Source organism: Taudactylus pleione, unplaced genomic scaffold, assembly GCF_031769625.1.
Source record: "Taudactylus pleione unplaced genomic scaffold, aTauple2 ptg000129l, whole genome shotgun sequence".
Classification (NCBI taxonomy): Eukaryota; Metazoa; Chordata; class Amphibia; order Anura; family Myobatrachidae; genus Taudactylus; species Taudactylus pleione.
In genome coordinates, this window is record NW_028284531.1 from 18,221,727 (window position 1) to 18,237,381 (window position 15,655).

The 15,655-nt window shown below is 39.6% G+C and overlaps 1 protein-coding gene across 4 annotated transcripts in view; it reads right to left on the bottom strand.

Moving 5' to 3' along the window:
* Positions 1 to 15,655, bottom strand: part of VPS33B (VPS33B late endosome and lysosome associated) — a 77,300-nt gene that overhangs the window by 50,827 nt on the left and 10,818 nt on the right. For all 4 annotated transcript variants that reach the window (XM_088472926.1, XM_088472927.1, XM_088472925.1 and 1 more), the window contains 4 exons: positions 15,110 to 15,177; positions 14,968 to 15,013; positions 13,658 to 13,752; positions 12,379 to 12,483 (listed from right to left, as the gene is read on the bottom strand). In XM_088472926.1, coding sequence (XP_088329052.1) covers positions 12,379 to 12,483; positions 13,658 to 13,752; positions 14,968 to 15,013; positions 15,110 to 15,177 — 314 coding nt within the window. The remainder of the gene's footprint in view (positions 1 to 12,378; positions 12,484 to 13,657; positions 13,753 to 14,967; positions 15,014 to 15,109; positions 15,178 to 15,655) is intronic.

Genomic DNA, 15,655 nt, shown 5'->3' on the forward strand with positions numbered 1-15,655 from the left:
CACCAGAATTTGAATGTGTTTTCGTGACGTATTTATACATGCGTCCTTATTTTGCGGCCGCATCATTGATTGTGCGGCCCTATGATCCCTCCTTAATTTGTGCGGGAAATGAAACACTATTTATGGCTTGGTGTGTCTCAAGTCGAGGTGGCGTTTTTGGATTGTTGGAGGTTATCTTGGCTGGAGTTTATTGATTGCGTAGAAAGGAGTTGGAGGTTGGAGATTCGTTTGTTGGTTAGATTTGCGTTTTTTTTTCCGTTATCTTTGTTGGTTTATATTTTTGGGACCTCGTTTGTTGATTTGGTAAGTTTTGTGAAGTCTAACTTTTGTTCAATTGTTGTTTCATTGTGTTTCGTATATTTTGTAATTTTTGGATCCCTAATTTCTTCTATTTTAGATTTTGTTTATTTTCGACCCCAAAGACCTTTTGATTTTGCATCTTAGATATTTGCTCTTGGTAAGTCCATTTTTTATCTTGTATTAGCGAACTAATTACCGCATTTTTAGTAGTTACTCTTGTGACTTGTATTAGCGAACTAATTAGCGCATTTTTTTTTTTTTTTTTGTAAATCTCTTTATTAATGGTTGAACAGGACATAGTTATACAGACAATATAATATATAATTTTCTTTTTTTCCTTGCATTACAGTAGGAATTAAAATAATAATAGAAAAAAAAAAGAAGAAGAAGAACAGTCACATATTCCTATTATCTATTGTACATTTAATTTTTATCAAGAGTGTATGAATTGCCACATGTATCCATATGGGCATCCTATCTTGACAAATAAAATATAAAACATAAAACACAAGAGATATATAAAGTAGGCAAAATATCACCATTCCAGAAATCAAAAAAAAAGAAAAAAGCTAATGTGACCAGAAAATGCATCACTGCGGCATACACTACCACAGTAATCCCTAAGAAGAGCTAATAAGTTGTCTTATTACATACCATTCGGTACCTTCAAACAATTTTAAAATCGAATGTTGTGTATGATTGTCTAGTTGGTCTATAAAATAGGACCATTTTTTATAGAAAGTTTTAACTCCTTTCTCTATATTAGGCAGTGTGGATCTCCTATCGAAATATAATAGTTTTAATAGCCATGACTTAAGTTGAGTAAGAAATGGAGAATTTTTAGAGATCCATTTTTTTAATATAATCTTTTTTGCTACCGTTAATATAACTGTAAGGAGGGGAATAATGTCCCGTTTATTGGGACCTAGATCCCAATTCGAGAATATAACAAAGAGGAGTGCCAGAGGATCAGGATGAACATTAATAGAAAACAATACGTTAATATATGCCACAATCTTATTCCAAAATAGTCTAATCTTTGGACATTCCCAAAAGTTATGGTAATAAGTAGCTGGATAATGATGACATTTAGGACAGACTCCAGATTCATCCTGAACCATGTGTTTGCGTTGTTGTTGTGTTATATATGCCCTATTTATAAATTTAAAGTGGACTTCCTGAAGAAGAGCCGATTGGGCGTATTTCATGGTGGAATCAAATCGTGATAATACATCCAAGGATTCTGGGTTGCATGCCATATCTGATGCCCATCTAGCATTGGTGACCCTCCATATCTTCCTCACATTTCTGTCTAGTAAGTCTCCATAGAGAAGTCTGGTATGGTATGTGTTACTTTTAATAAAGACAAGTAAATCAGATAAGATGTCTGTGGAGTCATCAAGAGACCCTAACGAAGGAAGGGAGTTTGCAAAATGTCGGGCCTGTAAATACATAAAAAATTGGGCATGAGGTAAATCGAAAGCTATTCGAAGATCACCAAAAGATCTCAGATTTCCTCCAGGATCAAAAATATCTTTTATTTTCATTATTCCTTTGTCTCTCCATTGTAAAAATCTGATATTTTCCAAGGCAGGTGTGAAAGCCGGATTTCCCCAAAATGTAGTGTAATGAGAGCTACTGAAGTTTCTATTAAGTTTACGGTTAATAAATAACCAGGCATTGTATGTATCGAAAAACAAAGGATTGTGGAGTATATCTCGAGGAATTAATGAACGGGGAGAGTGTAGTAATGCTGCTGGTGAGAAAGGGGCTAATATAGCCTTGTCTATAGAGATGTCAGTGTATAGATCTCTGTCAAGCAGCCAATCTGATATATATCTGAAAAAAATTGTCTGCGAGAAAATTTTTAGATTTGGGAAACCCAACCCTCCGTCTGCTCGTGGAAGGTATAATTTATTCATATTTATTCTGGCCTTTTTTCCCTGCCAGATAAATTTGGAGAATGCTTGAGTGCAGGATGTAAGGTCTGTTTTGTTAAGTGATATGGGTAACATCTGTATGATATATGTTATTTTAGGGATAATTATACTTTTTATTAAAGCAATTCGCCCCAACAGGGAAAGGGGGAGGCTTTTCCAGAGGTCTAAGAGATGGAACATTTTTTTAAGTAATGGTGTGAAATTGCTTGTATATAGATGTTTCAGGTCTGACGTTATAAAGGTACCCAAATATTTCAGTTTTGAGTTAGCACGTTTGAATATAGAAAGGGGTGAGGGTAAGGGATTGTGGGTTGAGCATCCCGAGACCGTAAGAATCTCCGATTTATCAACATTAATTTTATAACCAGCGAAAGACCCGAACTCAGAAATGATATCTAAAATGTTTGGAATGGATTGTGATGGGTTGGAAATAAGTAACATCATGTCATCTGCAAAAAGACTGACTTTTAATTCTAAATGTCCAATTTTGATACCACTGAATAATTTGGATTGTCGTAAGGCCACCGCCAGGGGTTCTAATGCTAAGGCAAATAGCAGTGGTGATAATGGACATCCCTGACGTGTTCCACAAAGAATCGGGAAAGGGGAGGATAAAAATCCATTGCATAGAATTTGGGAAGATGAGTTTGAGTATAGGGATTTAAGAATATTAACAAATTCATTAGGGAAGCCAAATCTTGTCATTGTGTCAAATAGGTGGACCCATGATACTAGGTCGAACGCCTTCTCGGCGTCCAGTGAAATAAGAACACTGGGAGTCTCTGGATTATGAAGTTTTATGTAGTGAATTGCAGACAGTACTTTACGAATATTAGTCACTGAATGACGTTGCCAAATAAAGCCAGATTGGTCTTTATGAATTAGTTGTGGCATTAAAATTTTAATACGCTCTGCCAATATTTTAGTGAATAATTTGTAATCCGTATTTAACAGAGAAATCGGTCTATATGACCCTGGTAAAGTAGGGTCTCTTCCCGGTTTAGGAAGTAATTTGATCAGAGCTGCATTAAAATATTTAGGTATAATTTTATCGTTCAATATAATATTAAACACACTAACAAGTATATTTATAATCTTTGGTTCTAAAATTTTGTAATAATCACCTGTAAGCCCATCAGGCCCAGGTGCTTTCCCTGGTTTTAAAGCTTTAATGGCATTCTGAATTTCCTCCACTGTGATTGGTAAAAGCAATTTTTCTGCCAAAGTATCAGGTAGTTTTGGTATATTAATATTGGACCAAAAAGAAGTTTGATTTTTATCATCGTAAGATTTTTGGGTATATAAAGATTCATAAAATGAGGAGAAGACTGATAAAATTTGTGAGCTAACTGAAGTGATAGTACCATTAGGTTTAGTTATGTGTTTGATGGTGGTGGAAGGAAGCGAGCCCCGTATTAAGTTGGATAGCAGTCGTCCTGATTTGTTACCTAATTTGTGAAATTGGAAGTCTCTATTGAATGAGGATCGATCACCTAACTGATTAAGAATTTCTTCAAACTGTGTTTTTCTCTGGAGGTAGTCAGCCTTATGAATGGTAGAAGGGGTGTCTTTGTATTTTTGGTAGGCCTCTGTCAGGTCTCTCTGAGCCGCCATGTAAGATTTAGAGAATTCTTTTTTTGTGTAAGCAGTGTATGATAATATATTTCCTCGTAGTACGGATTTGGAGGCCTGCCAGAACAGAAGTGGGTCTTCTGATTCGTGAGTTGAGTTATTAATCTTGTATTCTTCCCAAAAAGTTTCTATTTTACTTCTAAATTTAAGAGATTGTGTTAAGTATGACGGAAATCTCCATTGTCTATGCGACCCCAAGTCAGCAGCCATAGACAACGAAAACCATACCAAGGCATGGTCCGATATAGAAATGGGTTCTATCTCTGTCGTATTAATCCGTGTAAATAAATGATCTGAGACTAAAATATAATCTAATCTGGATAAGGATCCATGTGCCGCAGACAAACATGTGTATTCTTTATCAATTGGGTGCTTAGCCCGCCATATATCAATAAGGTTAAGTTGTTCATTTATATACGGAATACCAAATTTTGGTGTCTGTGTGCAACGTCTGGACTGTGATTTTCTATCTAGTTTTGCGGAGGAAACTACATTAAAATCTCCACATATAATTAAAGAAGAGGAAGAATAAGGGAACAGTTTTGTCAATAGGGACATCACAAAAGTTTTATCATATACATTCGGGGCATAGATATTACACAAAACAATGGGGGTATCATTTATTTTCATATCGGCAATTACTAATCTACCTGACGGATCACTGTACGAATTTTGTAGTTGAACATTAAGGTGTCGTTGTGCTAAAATCACCACACCTCTTGATTTTGTCGAGTAAGGAGCTGAGGCAACCACTGACCACCTCAGCATACCGAGTTTACGAATTTCAATATCTAACAAATGGGTCTCCTGTAAGCATATAATATCTATTTTTAATTTATTTAGATATGTCAAGATTCTTTTTCTCTTGATAGGTGAGTGGATGCCTCCTACATTTAAAGTTCCTACTTTAATTTGTGACATTGAAAATACCAAGGCATAATTAAATTGAACTCACGGTACATTAATTTCCATGGAAGTACATGACTGTTATAAAAAAAAGAAAAATCATTATCACACAGAACCACCAAAATGGTGATCATAATAATAAAAAAAAAATTTTGAAAGAAAAAGAAAAATGATAAGAATATGGTCTCGAACAGAGGAAACCACATTAGAATTATGTAGATATATATATATAACTTCCAGTATAAGAGCAAATAAGTAAGTTATTAAACTAAGTTATAACAAACTCTGCGACATCCGCTCCTAAACCACATCCAACTTCATTTTTAAACTCAATATATAAGAATATTAAGTGTTATGAGAGAACATTGAAGACAAATAGCATTATCAATAGCGGTAATGTCAGAAACATTACAAATTATGTTCTGAAAATGTAGGAGCATAATAAAGAAAGTATTCTTTTAAATTGTGTCATATGACAGATGCTTTGAACGAAACATAGAATACTAATATAACCATATAACAATATAATCTAAACCGGTGTCAGATGTCATGAATTGACTAGAGTCCCAGAGAGAAAAATGGAGGTGACATCCGCCACCGTCGTCACAAGTAAAAGCGAGGTGAGGTATGAAATAACATGCGAGATTGTAGGGAGATCACGAGTAGTCATTATGGGATTCATTTGCCTCTTCTGCGGTCTGTTCTTCATCCAAATATGCCTCTGCATCCATAGCTCTTGTAAAATCAATAAACGAGGAACCACTGTAGATTCTTAAACGTGCAGGGAACATTAACGCAAACTTGCGGCTTATTTTGATAAGTCGAGTACACACCGGGGAAAAGGCTTTACGCGCCTTAGTAACTTCAATAGAAAAATCTTGGAAAATGAGGAGTCTGCTATCATTCCACAATAAATTTCTGGTTTTCCTAGATGCTAGCCATAGTGCATCTTTATGTGCATAATTTAAGCAGCGAAAAATCACTACCCGTGGCCTAGGATTTGAATGATCTCGGATTGAACCAACTCTATGTGCACGTTCCACAATGATCTTAGGGTAGGAGTCAGAGATTTTCAGTAACTCAGGGAGTGTTGATTGAAGAAAAGAATATAGCTCAGCCCCTTTAAGGGTTTCTGGCAGGCCTAGTATTCTCAAGTTGTTTCTCCTGGATCTATTTTCCAGATCATCAATTTTATTAATAATCTGGTTTTGTATTTTAGTAGTTTGAGAGACAGAACCTTTCAAAGTATATACATCTTGATAAATCTCCCCCAATCTACACTCAGAGGATTCCACTCTGGTGGAAAGCTGCTGTACTTGATTCTTAATATCTTTGATTGCCTGTGTAAAGTGTGCAGTTTGCTCCTGCATTAAGGGTTTCATAGTGTCTTGTATGGCTTTCACCATAGTGTCATAGGTGATTGGAGTACTCACTGTGGCTGTATTAGGCAGTAGTGCTGGGGGAGGCTGAGTATCAGACTGAGACATAACACTGCTCAACTCCGTCTGAGACGCCAGCGATTCAGGCGCGGCCGCCATCTTGGATTCTGAGCGCAGCTTCTCAGCTTTCTGAGTCTGGTGTCGTCTGGGCATCTGTGGGGGGAAATATTTTTCCATACACCGGACGAGTGTCTCCGCTTAGTGAGGTAAGCGTTTGTTCTCCGATGGAGGCTGATAAACAGCCGTGCACGCCGTGTGAAGCTGGGTGGTAACGGAGCTGAGCGCTGAAGCGTCTCACCACATCCTCACCACAACCGGAAGTCAATTAGCGCATTTTTAGTAGTTACTCTTGTGACTTGTATTAGCGAACTAATTAGCGCATTTTAAACAGCTTAATAATCATTCTAACTTTTTGGTGGTTTATCTTTCGCTTTTTGAGCCAACATTTCGACCCGTTTTGATGTACTGTGTTAAATGTCGCTTTGCGGTTTTGCTAAATGGGTGTTTGGCATATTTGAACTTTGGTCTAGCACAAAATGTATAAACAAAAATGCACAGAGTGAAATTTGTCAAGTAATTTTGTTGTTTATTTTCAGTTTGGACGTATCATGACAATACCCCGGCATGTAAGCAGCAATGGATGGTATCATCAAGCTAAGTTGTTTTAATATAGTTTTGGGGTGGGTCAAAAGCCTTACTTTGAAATCTTTGAATTTCAGGTTGATCTGGGGCGGATTGTTCTGGCCATGCTCCCGGAAGCCGACCAACCTCAATCTCATCCCAGGCGTAGGCATCGTAGGCATGCAAGGCCCCAGATATTTCGAACACGTGTCACCCTTTTTGGAATGCCCGATGATGAGGTTTTAAGACGCTACCGTCTACCTCCCAAAATCATCATAGACACTCTCTCATTAATAGAAAGTGATCTTGAGCGGCAAATTGACAGTCCAACAGCAATACCACCACTGACGCAATTTATGGCGGTGTTACATTTCTGTGCCTCAGGATCGTTTCAAACAACGGTGGGAATAGTGGCGGGCATCTCCCAATCCTCCTTTTCCCGGATCCTGAGGGCAGTGATGGAGGCACTTTTCAAGCACCTCCATCATTTTATTCAAATGCCTTTGGATATGGGTGCCCTTAGTGTGGCCAAGGCCAATTTTTACCAAATAGCTGGCTTCCCACACATCATAGGGGTTGTGGATGGTACTCACATACCACTTCAGCCTCCAGCACGGCTGGAGGCAATATTTAGAAACAGGAAACACTATCACTCCCTGAATGTAATGGTGGTATGTGATGCCTCCCTCCAGATCCTGTCCCTGAATGCTAAGTTACCAGGAAGTGCTCATGACTCCTTCGTCATCCGGCAATCAGGGATATGGCAGAAATTAACCAACCTACAAGCTGGTGATGCGTGGCTTCTGGGTAAGTGGAGACCTTTAGTACATAACAATGTTAAGCTTGATACACAGTGTTCCTGATGTTGTCTCTTATTTTTAACAGGAGACAGTGGATACCCTTGCATGTCCTGGCTGCTCACTCCTTATTTGGCTCCCACACCAGGCCCACAAAGTGAGTATAATTCCGCACTTACAGCCACCAGGCAAGTGGCGGATCGCTGTATCGGCCTTTTAAAAGGCCGATTCAGATGCCTCCACCGCTCTGGTGGCGAGCTCATGTATTTGCCGGATATGGTGTCGAAAATTGTGGTCCTGTGTGGGATATTTCACAACATCGCCATAAGGAGTGGTGTCCCAATGCAGCCAGAGGATGCCTTACCTGAGGATGGCCCCCCCGAGGTTGGTCGGAGGTCAGTATGTGGGGGGGCCATACGCGATGATGTGGTGGCCAGATTTTTTAGGTAAGTTTGACCCAAACTACAGTGTTTATACCTAATGTGTTTGTGTTTGTTTGCGAACATCTAATTTTTTTTTTTTTTTTTCACCATCTTCTGTTTGTTCACATAATCTTTGCCACTCCAACGCTCACTACTTCCTGCTATCCTTACCAAACCTGGATCTGGTGATTTTGGCCATATATTCTGGAACCCATATCGCAACGCCATGTTTGTGGAATCATGTTGGCATGGTCCTTCGTCAACCAGTTCTTGATTGTTTTTTTTATTTAAATATTTTATTTGTATGTGTTGTATTTGAGATTATCACTGTTTTTTTTGGGGGGGACTGACCACTTTGATTTCTCATTTATGTTGTGAATAAATGTTTGGAGAGTGAAATGGTCTTCCTTTTTTTGGACGTTAACAGCAAGTGTAACCAGGTTAACACACCTTACATTTGACTAAGGGGTAATCCAGTACTGACACCAGTTGATGTAAACTGAAATATGTTTGCAGGTTCCCAACCCACACCAAAAGGAAGCCTGTCCAAACCTTTGGATTTTGAAGATTGGCCTAAGCAGCTTGCACACCAACTAGGAACCTGTAAAATGGCGAAATATCTAATTGACACTACACCCAAAAAGGGAAATGACATTGTTACTGTTATGTGTTTCTTGTGGCTGTTTAACATACTAATACAAAATACAATCTAACTTTTAAAAAAGGGAAATCCTTGCAGGAACAGTCTACTTATGTCAGGGAAAACTATTTTTGTTTTTGAAAAAAAGAATGAGCCAGAACGTATATTAGAACTAGAAAATTTATTTACAAAACGAAAATAAACAAAAAAAACTACTGGCGAAGGATGCCAGACAGCCGGTCAAGGCCCACAAGAATGCCAATGACATGTTGACGCATCTGGCCAACACAATCGTCCACCTCTTGTCGACGCCTCTGTTCCTCTGTGGGTGAGAAAAGTGTGTGGATTAATAAAACAATAGGGAATCCACATTAAAAAAACAAAAACACAACGAAATCACTCCTAAACCGAAAAAAAAAAAAAAAAAAAAAAAAGGGGGTGCTGCCAAAAATACAAGGCCTATGTACAAATTCACACAGGTGTGATATGTGTATGTTGAAATCAGCAGGAAGAGGTAAAGGCAAACTGCTAAATCACCAAAAGTAAACCAAACAAGCACGAATAAAGGCACGACACATGATTACATACAGTTTGTGGTTAAAAAAAATGTGAAAGAAAAACATACCGGGAGCCAAAACGGGAGCTCCGGAAGTCCCTCCATGTTCCTCCTCGGAGGAGCCTTCATTCCCCAAAGAACGGGGAGGGGTAATGATGGACTCCGGGGAGGGGGTAATTGGAAGAGGGGTGGGTGGAGGAGAGGGGGAAGTGGGACGGAGGGGAAGGAGGCCCGACAGTTCCGGGAGAGGGTCTTGGAAGGCTGGGGAGGAGTGGGGTATAGGGGAAATATTTGGGGTGGAGTGTTGGCTGGGGGTTGGGGATAGTGGCCGGGAACGCCGTCTGGCCGGACGGTGACGGCGTAGTCTTGGCTGTCCTCCTAAAATATGTCAAACAAATTGAGGTTAGTTTCTGGGCAAATCCGGGGCCCAAATAAAAAAAAAAAAACCACCAACAAAAAACATGCAAATAGGAGTAGAATGAAAAAAACAGAAATAGAGGGAAAACAAGCACACGCTGATATGAGGACAAATAATAGGACAGACAGGAAAACATGCACACGCAGATATGAGGACAAATAATTAATAGGACAGACAGGAAAACATGCACACGCAGATATGAGGACAAATAATTAATAGGACAGACAGGAAAACATGCACACGCAGATATGAGGACAAATAATTAATAGGACAGACAGGAAAACATGCACACGCAGATATGAGGACAAATAATTAATAGGACAGACAGGAAAACATGCACACGCAGATATGAGGACAAATAATAAATAGGACAGACAGGAAAACATGCACACGCAGATATGAGGACAAATAATAAATAGGACAGACAGGAAAACATGCACACGCAGATATGAGGACAAATAATAAATAGGACAGACAGGAAAACATGCACACGCAGATATGAGGACAAATAATAAATAGGACAGACAGGAAAACATGCACACGCAGATATGAGGACAAATAATAAATAGGACAGACAGGAAAACATGCACACGCAGATATGAGGACAAATAATAAATAGGACAGACAGGAAAACATGCACACGCAGTTTGCCCCACAAACACAAACATGAAAACCACAATACATAACACTTACTTTCAAGGATCTGCATGCGAAAGCATGCCAGCAAGCGGGGCGTTCGCCGTTGCAGGTCTGACCACCTGCGCTCCAGCTGCCCGATGTTGCGGCGTGAACCCAAGGACCGCAGGCGGGACCGTGCCTCCGCATACGCGGAGCGCTTCTGCCGGTTGGTGATGGGTGGAGGCTGGCTGGTGATACGGCGATCCATCACCTCCGTAAGCACCAGCAGCTCGCGCCTGGTGAATGCGGAGGCTCTCATGATGGCAATGGAGTTTTTCATACAAAACATTTTTGATAAAGTGTGCAAAAAATTTCTGATTGGCTAATGTATTTTGGTAATTAACAGGAGCAATTTTATTGGTTAGTGTATGAGTCATGTGTTCAACAGGGCCAGAAATCTCTGGAGAGTTATGATAGGCTTGATGCAGTGACATGCGTTTGCAAATTTAAATAAAGAAATGAACCCCGGAAAATATGCGGGGATCCACACCAATAGAACAATTGTTTAATTGTGGTTCACATGTTTTTTGAACAATAAAAGCGAATGTTCCATCCGTACGTATTCTGCGGGTAAACACAAACACGGACAAGAGTAAAGTTTCTTGCATTGTGTTGAAAAAAAAAAAACAATTAAGCTAATTGATACATTGATTGGCATGATACGATTGAGGGAGGTAGGCAGAATAAAGGAGCAGGTAATCGACATCTGACAAGGCCACTTCCGGTTTCACTTGTGCGTGCGTTCCCTTCAAGCCATTTCGGGGATGTACGCTCGCTATTTCGCACGCTCGTTAGTTAGAGGAGGGGTCGCCTGAGTTTAGGGAGGAATTTTAGATGCGAACGAAAATACGAGCGAGCCATTGAATTTAAATAATTTTGTACGTACGCCTAACGTACGTGCGCCCGCTTGCGAGTGGGTCTGAATGAGGGCCTTTGACACATATACATCTACCTCCTGGAGAATGTTCTTGATTTGGCCAACTGTTGTGAAGGTGTTTTTCTTCACCAGGGAAAGAATTCTTCTGTCATCCACTACAGTTGTTTTCCGTGGTCTTCCGGGTCTTTTGGTGTTGCTGAGTCCTCCGTTGCGTTCTTTCTTTTTAAGAATGTTCCAAACAGTTGATTTGGCCACACCAAATGTTTTTGCTATCTCTCTGATGGGTTTGTTTTGATTTTTCAGCCTAATGATGGCTTGCTTCACTGATAGTGACAGCTCTTTGGATCTCATATTGAGAGTCGACAGCAACTGATTCCAAATGTCACACCTAGAATCAACTCCAGACCTTTTACCTGCTTAATTGATAATGAAATAACGAGGGAATAGCCCACACCTGTCCATGAAATAGCTTTTGAGTTGATAGTCCCATTACTTTTGGCCCCTTAAAAAGTGGGAGGCACATATAGAAACCGTTGTAATTCCTACACTGTTCACCTGATTTGGGTGTAATTGCCCTCAAATTTAATCTGAAAGTCTGCAGTTAAAGCACATCTTGTTTGTTCATTTCAAAGCCATTGTGGTGGTTAATAGAGGCCAAAATATGAAAATTCTGGCAATGTCCCAATATTTATGCACCTGACTGTAGGTCTATTTCTTTAAGGGGTTGTTCATCTTTGGAGGAAGGTTTTACACAGCTCATACCTCCCCTAATGAGAACAGCAAAAGGTCTCATCCTAGGACCACCACTGTCTTCAAGACAGAACTCTTTCCTCATACTTTGCCTTCTGGGCACAACTGATTGTATAGGCTAGACATCTGATGTAGTGTGCCAAATGTACAGCACCTGTTTCAATGGCTGCTTCACCTATCCAATCAGTGGTCATCTTCCATTTGAGACAATGTCGTGGAACTCAAGGCTCTATGGCCAAATGTTTGGTGAGTAAGGTATGAGGTTCTAGCATATCTTGCTAACAAAGGAAGGAACCCAATGGTCTACTAGCCAAGTGTATAGGAATGGAGCTGTTTAATTCCTCAAATAGGCAAGCATCTTCTTTAATAATCAGGTTTACAATAGTTTAATGTAATAATTACCCTAGCACACCTTCCTATTCCATAGGCCTTGGATATTGGTCCAAAGATAGAATCTAATAAATCGAGAGCTTTGGCTACAGTACCGATCCAACGCTGGTCCCCTTCCTTGGAAAACATAAGAAAATAAATAGATTTACCTTCATAAAACAGCAATGATGTGAACAGATGAAGGTACAAGGTTAATATAAGTAATTTTAGTGAGAAAACAATAAAATAATAATTATGCAATTAAGTACAGTTGGATATACACATAAAAGCTATACTGAATTAACATGAGACAACTGTCCCACCTCATGTAGTGTTTCCTCAGTTGCTTAACTAACTATTAGACTGGCCAGAACATGAGTATTATGTTTAAAGATACTAGGCCCAGAAATGCCAAACACATTGTTTTCACCTGTTCTGTTTTTTTTTTAATCACTGTCAGACGCCTTTGTCCACCACAACGGGATTATGTTTTAAAGATTATGGAGACCTGCACTCCTAGACCAGGATACGTGAAAGTCATTTTGCTACTGCCAAGGACTCTCTGTAATTGGTGCCCCCCCCTCCCATCAGATTATAAATACAAAAAAAATTTACTTTTGAATACAGCACATGCAAAAAGAATAAGAATATAAGAAGGAGCTAGAAACACCAGAGCAGAGAGCGACATCCCAGGCAGGATAGAGGAACTGCACGGGTTGTGACAGGTGCAGGGTGCTAGAATGAAGACTAAATTCATAGTCCAAATACAGAATTGATATATACTCATGAGTGATATAGATGTACAGTACATATATATGAATAATTATACATGCATAGATCTCAGTATCATCACAGTTCGGTTAATGTACAGGTTGTCACTCAGACTGTGTCCTTACAGTCAGTATATACATCGGATAGGATAAAGGAACATTCTGTTTGTGGTCAAAGTTTTAGCATCCTGGAGTACAAGCTGCGTACATAGGGCCTGATTAAACTTTGGGATTATAGCAAGAGCGAGCAAGCAAAAATAAAAAAATTCCCAACTCGCATTTTATGTAGTGCCCACATTTCCCCTACCTTTGACATGTTTTGAAAAAAAAAAAAAAAAAAAAACTTCAGCGCAAAGCTGTTCTGATGTTAAATATATGAGTGTACAGTGCGTCCTACTCAAATATACATTAAACAAAAAAGTTTTATCTACTTTAAACAGTAAAATACACCTGATTGGAATGATTTGGGGTTTTTTTGTACACATATGGGCAAATATTGGGAGTATCTGTCATTTTATATCTGTAATCATTGAATTACTCACAAGAAAATAGTCCCGATAAAATTCTGGCAGCTCCATACTGATAATATCATCATCCAGTGGGAGGAGATAAAAGGACCATTCATCAGTGGTCACATCTACATACAGATATAAAGTGGAGAAGTTATAATGAGAATTAGACAGGCAATGCCTGGACAATCAGTTTGCCTATTCCACTGGTTTATACATTTTCAATTCACCTAGTTCTATTAAAAAACTGTTTAGGGCACCGTCATCCTCTCTTGTTATCTGAGCCAGTTTAACGATAAGGAGGCAATCACTTTAGGCCCCAAGTATAGCCCCAGTGACAGCACAGAAAATCGGTATGATTTACCGCCGGACGCCTGCCCAGCGTTGGAATCCTGACAGCGGCTGGCCGACATGGTTGAAAATCCTGATCGTCCTTAAGGTAAGTATTCACTAACCTAATTCCCTCCCCTAACCCTAACCCTCCTTAGGGGTGCCTAACCCTAACCTTCCCCCACAGTGCCTAACCCTAATCCCCCCTTCCCCGCTGCTTAAACCTAAGGCCCCCGGAGGGGTGCCTAACCCTAAGTCCCCCCCCGAAACCCCAAAACCTAACCCTCCCCCCCCCACGGCTGTCCGCAGCGGCGCCCGGCATCCCTTCGATCGAGATGCCGGGCGCCGGTCTCCCAATGTCGGTAAAATGACAGGCATCTAGATTTAGACGCCTGTCATTTAACCCTCGCCGGGATAAAGCAGTCGGGAAGCCGTCTGTCGGGATTAGGTCCGCCGGCTTCCCCACTGCATACCACAGCACAGTGCCCTCATACCTTCCACATACAAACTCAGTGCTGCATGTATAGGTTAGAGGCAAAGGAGCTGATGCAGAGTTGGCAGCACCTGTGCACAAATATAAAAAAAATCCTAGGGGTTTATTTACTAAGCGTCAGGTTGTAAAACGTTTTTATGTTCAAAATTCAAAAGGGCAATGATTTTACTAGCCGAGATTTGCTAGTAAAATCATTGCCCTTTTAAATTTCGGGCCTAAACACGATCAGAAGCACCAGGCTTTACACCCTGAGGCTTAGTAAATAAACGTCCTAGTCTCACGTATGAGAAATCGAAAATATTGCTTAAATGCGTACACAAAAGCGTACAAACATGGACAGAGCTGGTTTTAAATACTCCAGGTTATGGCCAATGTTTGATCAAAAATTATTGGTCAATAGCGTCAAGAGACCATTCTACCAACTCTATAAATGAGAAATAAGACTAGACAAAAATTACAATCTCAATTATTTTTAAACACAAAACAACGGAGCCTATATTTTTCCCAGAACAGCACTTACCGCCGTATATTCCTTCCTGCTCTAGGATCATGTCACATGTATAGAACTGAAAAACAAATGAGACAATTATATATGGTTCTCAAATATCAAACAATAACTATAGAAAGTTAAACCCAGTATGTGTATAATAGCCCACACTCACTTTCTGAGGACTAAATATTATCTTATACTTCCTGTTCACTCCAGCTTTCTTATCTGCATTGACAATGCCTGTAACGAAAAGGAAAACATCAAGTACAATATATAATAAAAAGTTAGATATCTAAGGCATAATCTATTAACAGAAACTTTAGAGTAGCTATTCGCAATGTGTTCTTCTACCACAGCTGAACGAGTGCGCAAAGATTTCACTGAAGCACAAGTTTGACTGCTGGTAAAAATTAAAAGACCTTATGGGATAATGTGTTCCAAACATCTTCTCACTTAATTTTTAAAGCAACAGAAGACAGTAAAGGTTTTGTTCTGTAAAGATTTAACGTACAGAAGAGCAGTATAGTATTCTGCTGACAAAACTGATCAATTTCAATGGAGTTTCCAAATCTTCAGCAATAGAAGTATGTAGAGGCAGAACCATGCCCATCAGACTAGGACATTTGGAAACAAATATCTTGCTTTTAATAAATTATGGGTTCCCTCTGTAGGAGACAAATTCCATATAGGATTGTGGCATGGACACTTATAAACTTAG